The sequence below is a fragment of the Barbus barbus genome (assembly GCF_936440315.1).
Source record: "Barbus barbus genome assembly, chromosome: 10".
NCBI lineage: Eukaryota > Metazoa > Chordata > Actinopteri > Cypriniformes > Cyprinidae > Barbus > Barbus barbus.
Window position 1 is genome coordinate 24654093 of NC_136738.1, and position 20859 is coordinate 24674951.

Below are 20859 nucleotides of genomic sequence, written 5' to 3' on the forward strand. Positions count from 1 at the left end.
GGAAACAAACAATTTTGGATGTCATTTTCATTTCATCTTGCATAATGTCTGATAAAGCAGCGTTTGTGAGCAGAGCGCTAATTTGTGAAAGCGCTATTTCTCCTGCTCTAAAAGCGCCTCCTGCTGGCAGAGAATTAATTTGCATATATGCAGCCACAAATAAAGTCCAAGTCTATGGGAAACACTGGTAATGTAACAGGCAACCGTTACCAATCGTTATTTGTTTTCCATGTCTTTCTGAATACTGATTCACGAGTCAGGCCAAAGGGCGTCACATAATTTGATGTCTTATGTTAGGCCTACGTTACATTTTATGTTATGTTACGTTATTTTATGTTACATTTTCACTGTCTTTTTGGCTTGTTGTTTCTGATTGCACTTTAACCCCAAGGCGGGAAATCCAGATCAAATCCCAGAAGGGAAAATCAAAACAAAATTAAAAAATTTTTTTATTGTTGACTAACTCAATCACACGTTGGTGGGCAGAGTTAGTGTAAATAGCCTTTGCCAACAAGACGGGCTATTTGCACTTAGTGTAAATAGATACTCCGTAAAGTTAGAACTTGTTTTGAACAATTTCTTTGTCATCTGCAGATTGATTTTAAGTAGGGGGAAAAAAACAATTTAAATCGTAAATCGGATTTTGTGTGAAAAACCTGGGATTTTTTTTAGGCCATATCACCCAGCCCTATACCTGCCTATCCATAAAACTCATTTCACTGTCAGTCAATTAAAATTTTTGGCAAAGTAATGGAATATGCTGAATTAATTGCATATCTCAATATAAATTTTAAATTTAATTGAAAATTTAAGTTTTGAGCATCCTTTAGAGTGTAAGGTATTTAGAGGTCATAAAACATGATAAGTTGCTTTCATTTTTGCTTTCTGTTTTTAATAATTGTACTAAATGAACACGTCAGCTTGATAGTTTTGACGTAACTCCCACCTAAAAGGCCTAAAATTCCAGTTTTCCCTCCCACTAGAGTCTTGACTATTTGCAGATGCTCTTGCTACCAAGGCCGCCAAAGTGTCATTTAGTTGCCTTGGCAATCGCTTCTTGAATACACTCAGGTTCATCCTCTGAGGCTGATGTACACACACATATGCTCTTCATTTTGGAATACAGCACAAAAGCCTTCTAAGTTCAAATGTTACATCTCAGAACAGCCAAGAAACATGGTGGAATGCGAAAAAAATGAAATAAAAATAAAAGTGGAAGAGGGAAAAAGATCAAGAAATCAAATGTTGAATCAATTGATTCCAAATAAAAAGAGAGAAAACAATCAAATGAGATGATTTCTTTGTAAAGAAATTTAACCCTCATATGAGTGAGCGATTAAATCACATTTGCAGTTCAGCCCATCTGATGTGAATAAGCAATTTAATTCTTTCCTGTTGCTTAAATGGATGAAAACAAACTAGACAGAAAATCCGGAAGAGTGAAGCATTAAAACAAGAACATTTCCTGAAATGGTATGGCATTTAGACAAGGAGAACATGAAGTTTCCTGTGTGTGACTCAGCTTTGGTGTTAAACGATGTCAGATCTACTCTAATGTCGGAAGATAAATCAGGTGCAGTGGATTTATTGAGACACAACTAGGTTCCAAATGCTACTATTCTTCATTGAGTAAAACTGAACTGATGTGAAAATCTCTCTCTCTCACTCATTATTCTGCACAAGGGCCTTAAAATGCAAGGAGAGGGAAGTGAAGTAACATAATTCCTTTTTCAATAATTACTCAATAATTACCATAATGGCACTAAAATTATGTCTATTCATCAGCTTAAAATTGTCACCCATAATTAATTTCACTATTCCATCCACTATTTCAACCTTCTCATAAGTGGCAGAATGCTGTGTCAGTGTTGCTCTCCAACCTATTAATTGCTCAAGTTTTATGACTGTCAGTCATATCTAACAAAAAAAAAAAAAAAACTTTCTTGTTGTAAAATGATGAAGCATTACAATTTGCAACCCCTTGTACTTAAAATAAAATAATAAAGAGTAAATCAGGAAGAAAATGCAGACAGGAATTGACTGGATTTAAATTTTAAAATTTAACAAAAAGTTAATTGGAGGAAAGGATTTGGGGTGTTCAAAAGATAGCTTTTTTCTTTTTTAATTGGAACAACATGCACCTTTAACTCGACACATTAAGACTGCTAACATAGGGCTGCATTATTTGAGAAAAAAATCGAATTACATTCTTTTAATAAAAATTTGATTGCGATTTAGAATGCAATAAAGCTCCAGTTCTGATGTGCTTTTTTGCAGGGCTGCACAATTTGGTAATTGCTATTTTGAAATATGCAAGATTGATCAGTAAATGCTTTGAAAGTACTTGAAGCATTTTTGCCATGCTATGTGTCTAACCATAATGAATTCAACACCGTTTCCTGGCACAGTAACTGTTCCTTGGCACAAACTAAACCAATCTATGTTCCCATGTGAGATTTAATTTAGACCATAATATATTTGTATATCAGGTCTGAGCACCCGTGGCCTTGTTTCAGTCACCTGGATTTGCTGGCCACCCTGTGCTTAGCACAAATATTGTGTTATATTAACAAGCATATGGGCTCACAGAGTGAAGCCACAGCTAGGATATTGTTTCCCTGGATTGAGCTGCTCTGGTCTTTCCATGTGCCACAAATGCTCGCTGTTGTATTCATGGAATTCACAAAGCTCAGTGCTTGGATCCAAATAACAGCTGTTACTGATACATATGAGAGACCCGTGAACCTCTGTTTTGTCCAGCCTAATCACTTAAGGCAAACTGGAAAAAAAAAAGCTACAAGCAGAGGCAAATAGGTGCAAGAGGAGAACATACGTCACAGGCTAACACTCTTTAAACACATCCCAGAGGAGTGACATGATGAGGTCATCAATTTTCCACTTTGTTTTAATGTATCCGAGGTAGTTTTTTTTTTTTCCATGACTTTAAATGGACTGGTAAGAAACCCATTTGAGGCATGCTGAGTGCTACAGTAGTGTATGTGTGAATCATAGCATTACACAAATTCTGCACACTTTTTCTCACATTTTTGTTAATAATGGTGTTAAAATCTTCATAATTCTGTGGAATGGTTTAAATATGGCATGCACATGTTAAACTGCAAATGTTATCAAACAAGCAAAATATTTAGCAAACAAATACAAAAAAAGAATTGTGTGGACATACACAGCTTTCTGTGGATTTCTGCATGCAGATTTTTTGCAGGCCTAGTCATTTATAGTACAGTGTGATAGCAGAAATCCACAACACTGCATATGTCTAGGCTATATTTGGTAACATAATGAGTAAGCTTTATCACATCCATGTAAAGTATTACAGAAGCAATAGGAGGAAAATGAGCCTTTATCAGCTTATCTTGATTAGAAACAGCTCATCTCAAATAGGCATAACAACTTGAAAGGATAGTTCACCCTTGACATTTCTATTATAATTTACTAACCCTCATGTCATTCCAAATCTGTATGACTTTCTTGAAAGTCTTGGGGGAAAAAATTAATTGGTTCAAAAAGATTAATGATTTCTGTTCATGAAATCTGGTTAACTAATATAGTGCAAAATTCCTATGGACTAGTACATTTGTTTCCTTTTTGAAGCTCGTAAACTTCAGTGCCCCTTAGAAATTGTACAAAAAACATGAAAATAGTCTTCAGATACAGGTTTGACATGACAAGAGGGTGAGAATGATGACAAAATGCTCATTTTTGGGTGAACTATCCCTTTAAATCATCTTTGCTGCATTCCTCAAGCGCTCCAGGACTAAATGCTGTCATGATGGGGGTCCTGGGGCTGTCAGCTGGGGCTTGCCATGAAATTATAGTTATGAGTTATTCCATGTCTCTCTCAGTATGTCGACTAAGAGCTGGAGAATTTCATCATGCCTGCCTGCCACAGTCACATTGAACGTCTGTGTCCCCGGAGGCCTATAGCACACTTGAGGACCTATAGGGCTGATCCATCTGCTCCAAATGGGGCTCTTATTTTATCCATCCGATATTAAGAGAGTAGAACTAAACCCAACAAAGTTGTACGCATTGATAACAGAGACATGTGGATTCTCATTTCAAATACTTCAGTCAAAATCGATTAAAGTTTGCTGATCAGTTTGTAGAGGTACTACAAGAGAAGATCTTGTATGGAAGACAAGACTATAAGCCACAGTACTCATCACAAACACAAGAATCACAAAACACTTTAGAGATAATAAATTCTAATTAAACTAAGAAATACCATCAGAAAAGAAGCCTGAAAAAAAGAAAACTTATTTTTGGCCATGTTTTTAATTAAGAAAGATATGAATATGGCACAATTAAATTGATCTACTAACAGACTAGTTATCAAGCTCTTAAACTTAGCTTTATTTGCTATAACACTAAAATGCACCAAGTAGATCAATCAGATACACTGTACATGTTTTTCGTCATGAAGCACCAAAGTCCCAATTTACATTTACTGATTTTCCAAATGCTCATACTACCAAGGAAACATACTGCTTACTTTAAATTTTTTAAGTGTAAGCTTTGTGGCATAAATAAATTAAGAAAATTCACTTCAATTAATTTGCTAACTTCTTATTGCTGTGCTCACCCTTAAAATGTTGATGACTTTCCTATTCTTTAAAAATGGTTCAAATAAATAAATAAATACTGTAGGTGTGTCCAAAATTTTGACTGGTAGTGTATAAGAGTGGGAAAAAAGGGAACTGACCAACAGTGTTTTGGCCTAAACTTCCCCATTGGGATTTACTGGGCTGAGATTACAGAATATTTTTACAACCATCTAGACACGTGATTTGTTAAAAATGGTTTCAGGTTCTCTAGAGACACCAAAACTGAGTGTGGGAGTCTAAAAACTATGGGAGAGCAAATTTCAGTCTCTGAAAACATGGAGATTCACATGTGAGGCTTTGACTTTGTTTAAAAAAAGAAGAAGAAAGCAAAGAAAAGTGACAAGTTTTTACAAATCTCATAAATGAGATTAATCTTTACAAATCTACAAGAAATGTTGTATTACTGCAAATCTTTAACATTATAAAAATTTCCAATCTTACACACAAAGTCTCCAGCCCACACATACTTTCTCAAGCCCATTTTGGGAGCAAGAGAAATGAAGAATGAACCCCCCATGTTGCTGATGACATTGTCCAGTTAATAGGTCGACACAAGACCAGCTGCCTTTTGGCTCACTGACACGGCCCTGTACATCACTGTAATTATCACAACCACCCCACAGCTCACATTCACACCTCTTCTCATCAAACCAGTATCCAGCTAAACAAGAACCAGATCTGATATTATTATTAGTAACAGCCAAGTCAATAAATTCATCAATATTTGCCCATTTTGAGATCAGTTTTCTGGTAACCATGCCAGTTTATTTTAATGTGCTTTGGCTCTGGTGAGATTTTTTAAATGACAAGTGACTTTTTAAAAAGTTAGTTAGAAAGTAAGAAATAAAATTATTTTAATTTTTTTAAAACTCTGTCTGATTAGCGGCTAAGCAGCCTTTCACTATGTTGTGAGGAGAGCTGAATCACTAACAACCCTCTGCTGGGCCAACATTGCCGCAGACATGAACATATTGGTGTGCTATTAATCTTTATGCTATAGCCGGATGACAGTTTTATATATATTTTAAAAAGCGACGGCAATAAGCTGTTTTCAGAGGGGGAAAAAAATCTTTGAGTATTGGAAACCTTGGGTATTTTTGTCTAATTGTTTTTATAATTCAATTTCTAATATATATAATTATAATTTATAAAAATAAAGTATAAAACAATATAGAGAAAATATAGAGACTTTTTTTTTTTTTATATATATATATATATATATTTCTATTTACTTCACATCTTCTTGCTGCTGCGTGGGTTGATTTCAGCAAGGTGGGCAAGGACCTTATACAATGTAACATTTTCAAGATTACAATGGCACATCAAGGTTCAAAATCAGTGATGCTGTAGACATGTCTAAAAAGCATCCATAAGCTTCTATTAGTGCAGACTCTGGACCTTTATAAACAAGGCCAATTATAAAAGGTTTTCTTATATGACTGAACAGTTGACTAGTACCCATGACTAGTCATGTGGTTACCCACCCTTGTGGTATTACAATGAATTGACTTTGCCAGCAACACAACAAAATATAATTGTCAACCTTAAAAATAATAAATGTTCATCTGCAACAAGCAGGTGTTGCGAGGTGCATCCAACTAAATTTCCTTTTTAGCAGAGCGATGGAATTCATGGCATGCAAATCAGTTTTTTAAGAGCCTTCATTGCACAATCTCTTCTATTTTCTATAAATATTAATCCAGTTGGATGATAAAAAGAGGAGGGAGAAAACATACAATCAAGGCAAAGGGTGGCAGAAGCTCACATGAAATTTTCATCACAGCAGTTTGAGATGAGAAAGAATTTGGCCTTTCTTCTCTCCTACTGAGGGAGTGGGTCATTCAACAACATTGCAAACCATGTCCACATGTAAAAGTATGAAAAACAATGTTATAAAATCATTAGCAAGGTATTTACTTAAAATGTTTTTAAATTTAATTAAATTAGTTTTAACAACATGAAAAATTATATGTCCACAACCACATTTTTGACTCGGGATTGCATACTTTATCTGCACTGCAAAAGAGTTCTTACATTTACTGTGAAAATCTGACAGCTGTGCCAGTACAAATTCATTGTAAAAAAAATAAATTCTGTGACAATCCCAGTATAATGGGATGCATATTGGCGCATGTACAGTTTAGAAGTTATAACCACATTTTTCAATAATGTTAACATACATGTACCAAGCTACTTGAATTACCAAAATCTGCTTTTTACTTTAAAATTCACGACAACCACCATAGTACTATGGTGACCCAACAGAACCCCTCTTGATGAATCGTAATTAAACGTAAGTGACCTGTCCATAAAACATTGCCGATACTTGTATATACAGTATATACTGTATACAGTAGAAAGTGCACAGGGTACAAAAACCAAACACATTCAGAGTAAAACACTACACTAAAATGATACTTCTATAGCCATTATTAAAATAATATTACTCGTTTTCTAGTAAAAGTATGTCAAGAAATGCGTCACATCTCACTCCAACAGCAAGCAACTGCTAGAGTGAGAAGCAAATCCCTGAAATGTTTGTGACATAAAACTTGAAATCTGTTCCTTAGTCACTAAAACCTGGTTATTTATAAAACAATGGCATCTGTTATGTGGGCGAGCTTATTATTTTTGTGCAAAGGCCCATTTTATAGCATCTCCTAAGACTGAATAAGGCAGCCATGAGGTTTTCCCACCCATAGTTTACCTGAAAATGTATTAGATCTGGTCCACTGAATATTTATTTACATTTCTAACCCTGAAAGAAGAGAGCAAATACAAATTTGATTTGATCTTTCCAGACAACATAAAATCGCCTCACACAGAAAAGGACACAGCGACAATGATAAGCAAATAACAGTTGATTTGATATCAAAAGGATTTGAATGTAGGCAGAATAGATCATTTGCCTGCCACTTATAGAAGCATATTGAGTTTCTCTTCCTGGAAAGTGGAGAGAGAGAGAGAACATGAACTGTTGCTTCTGATCTTTGAGGAATGAAAATGTCAGTACAGTTCATACTCCTAAAACATTTTGCAAGTAAATGTAGCCTAAATTTCTCTTGTAAAGCCTAATGATCTGGAATAACTTGAATCGCACTTCTCTTTTGTTCTGCATTAGTGAAGTATGTTCCATATGTTCCTTTTGACTCCGTGTCATTTCCTGGATCTTTGCCTGTCGGAGCTCTTTGAGCTGTGCAAAAGAGCTAAATTCTTTCTATAACAATTTTACTAATAACTCATGGGATATATTTTGACTACAAAAAGTTTGAATGTTCCCCACACCCTCTGTGTAAAACATTGTGAGAAATGGTTTATTCCTGATTTCAATGCAAAAATGAACATGAAAACGGCCAGTTGGCTTCCCTCCAGTATCCTTTTAACAGTGACAGCCCTATGGAAAGGGCTTGGACAACTGTTGAAGACTGTTCAGGAACCTGTCGGTAGAAATGAGCAATGATGCAAACATTGGAACTGGCTTTGAGACCTATGATTTATTTTTAGAGAGAAAAGGGCATCTGCTTCTGATCACACTAAATGACTTACTATAACAATATACTAAACTGTTCAAGTTCATCATCTTTTGTCAACAAGAAAGATTTTGAAGATCCAAATATGGAATAGTACTTCTTATCCCTACTTAACAATTACCAACTTAGAAGCCCAGTATTTTTACAATTAGAGAAATACACATACATGGCATTTGCTATGCCTTTTTTGACTTCACCTTTAGATCATTTAGTCAAAAGTGATTGCGAAAATATATCAAAAAGACATGTTTGAAGTCAGTTTCCCTAAAATTAGGTTTGTCAATTATTTTCACGAAGAAAGTAATACGTTTGAATTTTAAACATTTAAAAAATACATATTTTTGTAATATACTAGCTTTGATATTTTTCCATTTAATGTAAAGATATTCATACACAGTTTTGAAAATACTTTAATATGATACATCTGTTTATTTTTGTAAAATAATAATAAAACAAAAATTAAAGTCACAGTTGTGTGTCATTTTGAGAACTGAAAACATCTGGTAATTACTTGCTGTCATTCTGCATAATGCACGTTTATATGCAGCTGTTAAAAATTAGGATATTGAAAAGCTAGAAATTTCTCGCTGTACCCTTGTGTGCTTTTTAAAAACGTTTGAAAAGAAAGCATTTAAGAGGGACACTATATTCGTGGGAATGGCTTTAGAATTGCATGCTAGCTTTAGTGGGCCACTCACACAGCAGGTTGACACTAAAATTATATGAAATACATGTTGACTATTCCATTTTCCAGCCTGCCATGTACAATTATAAAATTAGCGTGTACATGATTTGACACTATGTGGGAAAAACAAACACACAGTTTGTAGGCGGCAGCAAGGCCCATTTGTGAAGGCAAAGTAGAAAGAGATGGGTGACAAATGAAGGAGAAACAGAGGGTGGTTCTGAAATAAAAAATAACATGCTGAGTTTGGTTTGAATCAGGATGCATTCCAGAGTCTCTACAGAAATAATCGGCTCCATGTGCAAAACATCTTGTATTTATCTTGTGTGAGAGCAATACAGAAGATGATAGTTGTTGCTATATTCATTAACAATGAAAAGTTCCACTGTGTGCCAATAAAGTGACCCAAATCCTGTGTTAACTTCATGTAATTAAACGATGGAAGAGTTTTGGGAACGGAAAATGTGCACGTAGAGGTGTCATCATAATCGAGTGAAATTCAAAAGAAAACATGGAAAATATTTTGAAGACGATCATAAAATCACTCAACTAAGTGGGTCAACAGAGATGGTTTACTCCAAGACACACTCCTGCCTTTTAACCATCTGATGTATACATGAAATGCCAATAAAATCCAACAACATGGGATCATCTGAAAGCTTCATGAGAACAGTAGAAATCGAACATGCTTTCTGCTCTTATTTAGGGTATAATTTCATAAGTACTAAAAGTACGAAATGCAATTGCAAAAATTGTTTAAAAGTTGTTGTTGTTTTTAAATGCTCCAACCAGTCAGTCTACTAATGGCATAATATACAATACACTATTGTTCATACAGTGTCACGTGTCATTGTAATATGCTAATTTGGTGCCAAGAATGTAAGTGTCTTTACTGCCATATATTCTACAGTTTGTTTCTTGAAAAAAATTAAAAATAACAAGAAATCTGCATGACCCAATTAATCAATTAATGTCTTAAGAAAAAATAAAAAGCTGCATATTTGTAAAAAAAATAAATATTATAATCATTATGGCATTTTGACTTTAAACCATCACTTCTGTCCAAAATACAAGTCCATCACCCACAATAACGCTTCCCCAGTAAGTGTTAAAAATTTTTGTTTTTTTACTAAAAAAATTAAAGATCCTCCCCGGTTGTCTTCTCAAATCAAGATCCACCAACATATTTGTTTACAAATGTTTCCGCTTGTAAACGGTGCTTAATCTGTGCATATTTATATCCTAATTCAGACATTCACTGGAAATAAAGCAATATTATGGATAGACGTATTTTAGACAGAAGCAACAGTTTGAAGTTAAAAACAGGGATTTGTTTATTACAAACACAGTGTTTTATGAGTGGTAATTTGGTGCAGCGTTCGTGGAGCAGAACCTGTGGCTTTGGCAGGGACGTTTTGTGCAATATGTCTTTGTAATATGGTCCCTGTGTTCACAAGATGTTAACTGAGGAACTGGAGTCATGTTGATTACTTGTGGATTATTGTGATGCTTTTATTAGCTGTTTGAACTCTCAATCTGACGGCACCCATTCACTACAGAGGATCAAGTGATGCTAAATTTGTTCCAAATCTGTTTCAAAGATGAAACAAACTCTACTGTACTTCTAATTTACTTCTTGGATGGCCTGAGGGAGAGTACATTTTCAGCAAATTTTCCTTTTTGGGTGAACTACTCCTTTAATGCAATAGAAAAAAAAAATGGTTACACAACATGATAAATAAACCATCACAGCTTATAGTTGAACAGTGAAATGAAGTACCTCAAGATGTGGTTCCTAACAAGACAACTAATACAAGCCGTGGACCGCAGCAATTGTTTAAGAGAGGTGCGGGAAGACACCCACACACATCAGAGCTTGATTACCCTCAGGTCTACCTTGACAACAGGAAAAACAATGCAAGGGGGGATTGAAGAAAAGAGAGAGTAAAGACTCCCAGCAGCAGGGGCAGTTGTGCCTTAATTATCTCAAATTGAACCTCTAATGGTAAGCTCGCACATTCACTGGAGGTGGTTAAAGCATGAAAAACAGGGGTCCTCTCACAGGGAAGCCCTGAGTGCTTCTGGATGGTGTTTGTGAGAACAGGCCTTGGTTGCTAAGATACAAGCAGCACAATTGAGGGTCTGCACTCATAAGAGACATGTCAGAGTCGGATTTTAAAAGGTAACACAAACTCACTCCTACAGCTGTTTTATGGGGGAAAAAACCTTCAACCTTCCCAGGGATTACACATATGGGTGCCCATTTGAAACTTGTAAAGTCTTCAAGTAACCAAACAAAATCTACAATAAGGCCAATTGCCTACTACCTCACAATACACACAGATATATAAATCTATAGGCCTATGAATGTTTCCTTGTTAAATAGATAGATTTCCACGTCCAAGTACTCACATATTTCAAAAAAGCCTTTATTAGAGGGGTTACATATTTAAAACATCAACACGTCAACCCAAACAGGCCCTTCTTCAGCACACACAAACAAAAAAATTATTAATGTTTAGTTTTATTATTATTATTATTATTTAGATTTTCTATTAACACACTGACATGTTTCAATACAAAACCTCATAATAGGATAACTTGAGAAATGAATAAAATATACACAAATGTTTGGATTTAAAATTATTATTATAGGGCATGCGGAGGCATCTGCTCTCTGTAGCTCTCGCGGTGCTTTGATATTCTGTGTGCGCAGTGCCACTGCATTAGATGACTTCATATACATTTCAATACGGCGCGAGAAAGCAAAACCATGACAGAGGAAGAGGAGGATCAAACCTCTTCCAGAATTTTTTCTGCACCTTCACGTTTTGAATCTCAAGTGTGGAAACACTTTGGATTTAACAGACTGCCGGGAAAACATGACCAAATGCAAAGTAACATAACACTTTATTTTTTATTTCAGAAAGTTTTTTTTCCACTCATTTTGTTGAACATTTGACTATTATATTCATGTGCAAGTTCAGAGTTTTGATACTTGAAAGTTTCATGGGTCAAGCCAACACTGTAAAAAATAAGTGCAATTTTAACTAAAATTTTGTAAAAACGTAATTTTACAGTAAAATGCTGTTAATTGTACAGTTTTTAGAAGTAATAAATAACAAATCAATGTATCATTTATAGTCAAAAACTGTAAGCTGTTATTCCCAGAATTCCATGCGTGACGCTCCACATTTGAATGAATTTTGTTTAAATAATCATGTTTTGAATAGTTTTTCTTATCAGTTATGTAAATTTGGGCTTTATGTTACATCTTCTGTTGTTTAATGAAAGTTTATTGCATTATTTAAGTATCGTGTGTCTTACCATGATGGTGTTTTGTGTTCGCATGAATGACTCCGTGCACCTTCTATATATTAGTATATACTTCTGCAAAGCTACTTGTGATGAGTTTTGATTCTTCATGTGGCTTTCTCTTTTACCACCTGCATTATCATGGTGGTTGTCAGTATGTTAAACGTACAAAACAGATTTTAATAGCAATACAAAAATATAGTTTTAACACAAAACAGATTTTGTTGAATTTAGTGGTTTACATTCAAATTCCCTTGTTTGTAAATTACAGTTTTATACTGTAAATTGTAGTTTTGTTCTGTAAATGTACAGTTTTTCTGTGTTTTTTACTAAATTAATCTGGCAACCACAGCTGCCAAAATTATTTTATAAATACTACAGGTTTTTGTTTTACAGTGAAGGTACTTTAAATATACACTGTGTATGTGCATGCTCCTGAAATAAAGTTTAGAAAGATGTGATGCATTGCTTTTGTTAATATGACTCATCATATAGAGTCTCTTTTAAGGATATTATCAAGTATTTTCCATTGTCTAGTCTTTAATAAGCAAACAAAAATCACAATAAATTGTAATATCAAATCGCAATAGTTATATAATCGCAATACTCAATTATCCCTATATTGAATCGGCACACAAGTATCGGGGTAGTATTGAATCAGCAGATTAGAGTATCGTCCCAGCCCTAATTATTAATATTATTATTGTTATTCTAAAAATAATTATTATTCCTGTTGTAATATAATTATTATTATTGTAATAATTATTATTTTTGTTATTGCTATAGTTAATTTATCATACAAATAATAATAATAAACAAATTATATTAATATTATATTAATAATAATAATAATATTATTATTATTATTATTATTATTAATTAATTATTAATAATAATAATATTACTACTACTACTATAATATATTGTTAATATTATCATCACTATTATTATTATTTATTAGTAAGTGTGACCCTGAAAAGACATGTTCAGTAGCACATTAGTTTCTTCTGCTAAATTTCACTGGTCTTAGTCTACAACTGAAACGTGATAAAATGTAAACTGATTACTCAGACAACGTAAATGTCTGCACAAGTTGAGCAAAAGTTGACAGAGCATCAAAAGATCATCTGTGTGTGAGCTGCACATTAGTCCCAAGAGGTGGTGCTTTCTTCAGCGTGCCGCTCTGCAGAGCACGTAGTCAGCCTGGCCTGGGGAAAGGTTAATGCTTCCATAGGGGTTCACTCTCAAAAGGCAAATTAATAGCAGATCTTTCAAGAAGGACATCTGTTTTGAATTCCAGTGGGTCTGCATGTTACAGAGTGGGGCAATTCAATTAAATCAGCCACAAACCATGTTAGAGCTGGAGATGTGCCAGGCAGGACTCTGTCCTCCTCTGTTTTCCCCCCCGTCTATGCTAGGCTCCTCTAACTGGGTCCCACCTCCGGCTTTAATGAAGCACACAGGGGAAATGGAGCTAGAGATTGTGAACCGTCTATGATCTGTAAGACAATCCTGAAAAGCACCTTTGGTTTGTTCTTATCCTTAAGTGCACGCTGTTTTTCTTGTAGCCTGGTCTTGCTGTAATGAAAGAATGGTATGCAAGACAACCTGTGGTATTTATGGTACCTAAGAAATAATTGCAAAACATCATTACTGCTAATGAAATTGCAACAGAAAGTTACAAATGATTAGCTGTACTCATTAGGACTTAATTTGTGGCAAAACAAGTCAGATCTAGAACCTCAAGAATTGGAACTGGATATGGAAGTGGATCTTTATGTTTTATGTTTAAAAATGTAGAAAATAAGATAGCTAACCTGGTATTGAACCCAGAACGGTTCTTTAAATCTCATCGAAACACTAACAGCGACCTGATTTCACCTTAGGTCATTGCTCTAGCCCAAAACCCTTTCATAAAAAGCAGCACCAATCATCACAGCCTGATGAAAGCTAGTCATCTATGAGAGCACTCCTAATACATCCTTCATCCCATGATCTTTATAAAACAACAGTGAACTATTGGAGAGTCCTGCTAGGTCCCATGTAAACAGAGAGAGATCTGATATGCTAAAGACAACAGCATTGTGTGGAAAGAGCAACAAACACAACAGGCCGTTCCCACACACACCATTCAAAGAGTCTGTGTTTTTAATGAAAACATAATTATGTCTGAAGATGAAGGATTTTAAAACGCATTTAGCCTACTATAAAATGTTATATTACTTGGAGTCAAAAGATTGTGAAATTCAACTGAGATCTGTTTTTAAGGTTATGAAATCTACTGACAAGTAGATAAGTATATAAGAAATATACAGTGTATATATTTAATGACTGATTAAAATGTAAAAAAAAAAAAAAAAAAGGTTTTTAGAGATGGTTTTTTTGTAATAAAAATGATGTAGTCTTAATACTTATTTCAGAAATATTTAATATTTATAACAGTAATCGTTAAAAATAATCCAGACTCAAGATTGCACCTTATTTGCACACATTTAAAGCTGTAAAGCAGCAATAAAAGGTACCAAGTCACCCAAAAAGGAACAAAAACGGAAGCATTTTCACTATAAACAAAAGTGTGATAAATCGATACACAGCCATTTAATAAAATACTTTAAAAGTGTTTGTTCAACTAAATTCAAGGCTTTGCTGAGAAAAAAGGGTGAATCATCATCAACTTTTGTCGCTTTCATAACTGTAAGAACATCTAAGACCTATAGAACTGACTGATAAAGACACACAAAGTCTTCTTTTCATGCATAAACACTCTTAAACTTCTGCTGAAAGGTTGGAGGCTCAGGTAACAACGGATTGACAGTTCTTCTAAAGATCTGCTGAAATTCTCACTTCTCAGAACTAACAAAAATTACAGCAACTCAGTAGCCGGCAGTAAACTTCATGTGACCAATAGCACTTGTGCCAATGCACAAGTTTATAATTAAAACACTTTTCAAAACAATGTTAACTTTTTGGTCATTGCACAAATTATCCTCTACTACGCGCTAGTAGCTAAGCCGGGAAAGGTAAATGGAAAACACGGAGTGGAGTTGGAGCGGAGTGATTACAGAGCACTTGTAAATGTCCAGCTGTCGCTCCGATCCACTCACACGTCCAGACTGTGGGTCCCAGCGTCGATTATAAAGTTTGATGCTCTGGCTTCCTTTGGAATTTTAGTTGGCAGAGGAAAATGTAGGCTACACTGTAAAAAATGATCTCGCATTTTAGTTGTTTGAATGATTTTTTTAAGTTGACAACTTGCAGCTTCTGAATTTGTTCATTCAACTTAACATTACGTTTTCACTGTCAAACTAGTTTGACTGAACTAGAGTATTTGCCCCCGCAACTTAAAAAAAATGTGTTGAATCAATTCAATAACGATGTCACGTTCTCAACGTCACTTATCGCGAGATCTCGTGAAGACTGCTGCAGACAGAAGACGTTCGTCAGCCATCTTGATGAGCTTCTCCACAAAGTCAGGAAACTTTCTCGATCAACAAATTTGGTAAGTAAATATTTGTATTTATTGGTCTAATATGTGTACAATTACGTATGTTGTCTAAAGCACAAGTGTGGTTAAAAGCGCCGTATTTGCTAGTTATATGTATGCCAGTTTTATTTTTGCGGTACTATGAATCCTCAAAATATAGGCAGTTCCTCTGTATTTTCCACATAAATATTATAATACATATTCTCCCATGTGGTACTGAGCTGAACGATAAAAAATATAAAAATATAGTTTGATATGTATTATTTGAGCCCAGTGCTGCGTTAGAGATATATATATATATATATATAGGGAAATAAATTATAGAAATTAATAGGCTACTTTTATTCAGCAAGTTTATTTTAAATTGATCAAAAATTATGAAAAAACATTTAAAATGTCACAAAAGATGTCTATTTCAGATAAATGAGGTTCTTCTAAACTTTCTATTCATCAAAGAAACCTGAAGAAAATTGTACTCGGCGGTTTTCAACCTTTTTTTTTTGAGTAGCAAATCAGAATATTAAATATTAGAATGATTTCTGAAAGATAATGTGACACTGAAGACTGGAGTAATGATGCTAAAAATTCAGCTTTGAAATGACAGGAATAAATTACATTTAAAAATATATTCAAAGCAGTTCTTTTAAATAATAAAAATATTTTTCAGTAAAAACATTACTGCTTTTGCTGTATTTTGGATCAAATTAACGCAGGCTTGGTGAGCAGAAGATAATTCTTTAGAAAACAAATTTTGACTGTTCAAAAATCTTTGACTGGTAGTGTACGTTCAAAACTAGGCTTTTGAATAACAGTAATAATAGCTAAACTTGTATAAACAGTTCTGCAATAAGGTAATTGAAGCATAAAACTTGTCACGACATTTGACTTTCTCTGACAATTTTATGTATTTGTTTTTTATTTTACAGTGTTGTTAAACATGTTTCTGTGTTTTTCATGTTTATGATATTCTGGAATGACTGAAGATCAGCGCACAATTCAACAATCTTGTGGATGGATCGCAGCAAGTCCTTATGCAGTTGTATTCATCAAAGAACTATGCAGACAAAATGAAAATGACTTTCACATTGTAGAGCTTGGACAAAGTTGTAAGTAAATGTATTTACTTTATAAGTGCACATATTGGAGTCTGTAAGCTTTAAAGGGTTACTCCACCCCAAAATTAAAATTTTGTCATTAATCACTTACCCCCATGTCGTTCCAAACCCGTAAAAGCTTCGTTCATCTTCAGAACACAATTTAAGATATTTTGTATGAAAACCGGGAGGCTTGTGACTGTCCCACTGACTGCCAAGTAATAGACCCTGTCAAGGCCCAGAGAAGTATGAAAAGCATCGTCAAAATAGTCCATCTGCCATCAGTGGTTCAATCTCACTTATGAAGCGACGAGAATACTTTTTTTTCTTAAGAAATATCTTCGTGTTCCGAAGACGAACAAAGCTTTTACGGGTTTGGAACGACATGGGGGTAAGTGATTAATGACAAAATTTTCATTTTGGGGAGTAGAACCCTTTAAGACTGTAAGGCACATTTTAACGCTTCCCTTTGTTTTTATTAAAGCACACAGGTTCTGAAAAGGAATTCATCTAGTCTCAGCCTCAAGACTTCACACCTACGGACTGCTGGCTGAAGCATATGGCTCACAAAAGTTGAAACACTTCAGGAGTTTCGAAGTCGTCATCGGATCGGTTAGATTATACAGGATTTCCGAGACGTGTGTGTCGCATTTTTTAACGTTCCACCTGGAAACAACTGTGAAGACGAGCGCTTATCAGGATCAACTAAACGCTGGATTTTCAAAGTATGTGAAATATTTAAAGTTCGGGGCATAGAATCTTTAAAAATACATCTGCGAGTTTTAAACTCCAGTCTGTTATTGTGGCAACATTTCCACGCCCTGAAACGTGCTGAATGAAACAAACTGTGATTGGTTGTTTGACATGTCGGTCAAATGGCCTTACTATGTTTCTGGGCCTGGGAACATTTCAGTTGCATTGCTTTCTATGGAGGATCAGAAAGCTCAGATTTCAACAAAAATACCTTAATTTGTGTTCCGAAGATGAATGAAGGTCTTACGGGTTTGGAACGACATGAGGATGAGTAATTAATAACACAATTTTCATTTTTGGGTAAAATATCCCTTTAAGTCAGTGGCTACGTCACTTTGAGACTCAAAAAAATAATATACTGGCAAAAAATTACTTTCTGTGCATTTGTTTCAAGTAAATGTTCACCTTTAAACATTATGCAATTGCTATGTAATTTATGATGTTTTTGTTTTTTTTAATTTTATTTATTTGAGAAATTATTTTTCTGTAATTCTTTCTAAAATTTCTATATAATTTGTTTCTTAGTTTGTATTTACAATAATAAATTGTTGTGCATTTTGAATAAGAAATGTGCAAGCTGTTGTGTATTTTACAGTTAAAAAGTTGTTTCTGCATGTTTTTACAGTTTTCATGCATCAGTGGCATGACTTTTTTAATGGTAATCCACTTTCAATGTGTTAATAGTTTTAAACACTAGGTAACTGAAATGTCATTTAGACAGATTTCTGGAATCTCTGTGATTTTTAACATGTTTTAAGAGTTTGTCCTTAACATTTGTTCATTTGCAAGGGACAATAAAGTAATTTATATGGATCAAAATGTGTTATTTATTTGGTTAAATGTGCTATTGCAAGTTTAGAAAATATGCCACATTAAGTTCAATGAACTTAAATTGTAGTACAGATAACGTATAATGTAATGCATTTCAACTTAACTTTTCAATTCCAGGTTACTTGAAATAAGTAGTAGGGTCAACTATTTTATTATGTCAACTAAACTTTTTTAAGTTGAAAGTACTTAGAAGATTAAGTAAATAAAACTTAACTGAGTCAAAGCAAAAAGATAACTAAAAAATTAAAGTTTTTTTAGTGTAGCTACTAAACATTTTCTCATTATTAACTTCTTGTTTACACAACTGTTGCAAAAAAAACTTCATCTCCTGGAAGTGTGCACATAACCAAATAGAGTTACGTGCCAATCAAATGACCAGATAGATAGATAGATAGATAGATAGATAGATAGATAGATAGATAGATAGATAGATAGATAGATAGATAGATAGATAGATAGATAGATAGATAGATAGATAGATAGATAGATAGATAGATAGATAGATTCAAACAATGAAAGCATATAAATATGCACTGCACTAACCTGTTTCCACAAAAAGTTGTCCAATTCGTTTAACTTCCATGAGACCAGCACATGTATGGCAGACAGTATTATTCCAGTGATGACCGCTGCTCTCATCCTCACCGGCAGAAGTGTGTAAATGACATAGATGAAAAACACGGTCCACCAGATGCCTTCAGAAGCGCTGCGCGGCTTCACGAACAGCACACCGATCACCTGTACAGTCAGCACCACCAAAATGAGCACATAGCAAACTATCCACATGTGATCCTGATGGAAGCCGTTCCTGTTGCACACGACAATCAGCGTGAGGATGAGCAAGATTGCCGTGGAGAAAACCAGCGCGTAAGCGAGCCAATACACTCCTCTGCAGTGGAACCCCAGCATCACCGCGCACACCAGCACCAAGACGGCCATGAGCATCGTCAAGCTGCTCTGGTTGAGTCGGAAGAAGTAGCGCTGGTAAAGCCTCTCCAACTTCTCCGACTGGAACTTCTTGGATTTGAAAATCTGCATCACGCCGTTGCAGCACGCGCTCATGGAAAAGTTCACTTCAGGCATGAGCTCCTCCTCTGGTTTGGACTTGGTTGTCCTGTCCTCCAAACCCAGCTCCACGGACTTGGGTCTCACTTCTCCATCTCGGTACCTCGGGGAAGATCTGTTATTGTTGCGGCTCTCCTCCCCGTGTTCTTGCCAGGCAGACTTGGATCTGAAACTAACCCGGCTGACGGTGGTCGTGGCTCGGCCCGGTTGTCGCTCGAAGTCATCGTCCTCTCTCCACCGACTGTTGGACCGTATGAGCTTTTTGCAGGAGGATCTGGCCGAGTATGGACATCCGTTCGCCACGGACTCAGACTCGCCCCAAGCGGATCTGTGCTCCGTCCCTCCCCTCAGTCCAGGCGCGCCAGCGCCGGGTGGGCTCACGCTGTTAGATCTGGACATGATCTCGCTTACTACATGCAATAAATGACTTAAGGGTGCGATTTATGGGGGTTTGACTCCCTAATTAACTCAAAGAAAAAAGTTGGAGGTCTTACGAGTTTGTTTTGTTGTCAAATAACGTTTCAGTAGCCGCGCAAGTTACTCAGAGTGCGCTAAATGCACAGCCTACACTCTTTGCTTGAGGAGGAAACCATAGCAACAGCTGCATAACAGCTGTTTGTATTGAACGATACATAACTACTGTTATTATTTATCAAGTTACTATAGGTGCAACGCCACAAATATATAATAAAGCCGTTAGCGTTTTGTTTTTGTGCAAAAGACACCAAAATTGGAGCCGAAACCGATTGGTGGTGACGGATTTAAATTAATCGCACACTGTATAAATATAAATGTTAAACTTGTCAGTCATGTGTACATGATCCAAAATAAATAGTTTTTACACTAAAGAGGGGGTGTTTCAGTCATTACTTGGGGGGGGGGGGGGGGGGGGGGGCTATATTATAGTCATTTTGCCAATTTAAAACACAACGATGCAGTTAACTGGCGATTTAAAAACTATGTGTTTGAGATATCCACGTGCATCTCATTGAAAACTGAACTAGTAGAAGTGGTCCATTTTGTAATTTATAAAAGCAGCAGCATTTTGCATATTGCCTTTATTAATTAGGACCAATGTAAAGTGAGCACGGTTATTGTAATCAAACTCTCAGAGAGAGAGAAACACATTTTGCAAGTCAATCCGCTCGTTTTTACATCATTATAAACACAGAGGACTTTAAATAATTAAATATACTAGTCGTTTGGGACACATCCTCAGGTGGCTAGAGCATTAGAGGAGGTAAATAGCAGAGGGAGTAATTGTGCGCCCCCATTTTAATTCATAGATACTAATGCACCTCTGGGTGCAAATTACTAGGGGGGCATTTAGGGGATTCGACCGCCTTGAAGCATCGGCGTAAATAAAAACAAAGCTTGTGAAAGTATAAAAACCACACAAGTATACAGTACGCAAGTAGACCTGTATATAGGTTTGAAACGTTTCAGCTCTGTTAAAAGTTATACAAGTAAGAGTCTG

At 35.3% G+C, this 20859-nt stretch overlaps 1 protein-coding gene across 1 annotated transcript in view; it reads right to left on the reverse strand.

The window, feature by feature from the left end:
- Window positions 1–19781, reverse strand: part of LOC306876441 (adenylate cyclase type 5-like) — a gene marked incomplete at its 5' end in the record, with an annotated part of 74836 nt that extends 55055 nt beyond the window's left edge. The window contains one exon of the mRNA XM_079427607.1: window positions 18861–19781. Coding sequence (XP_079283733.1) covers window positions 18861–19781 — 921 coding nt within the window. The remainder of the gene's footprint in view (window positions 1–18860) is intronic.
- Window positions 19782–20859: the final 1078 nt, after the last annotated feature.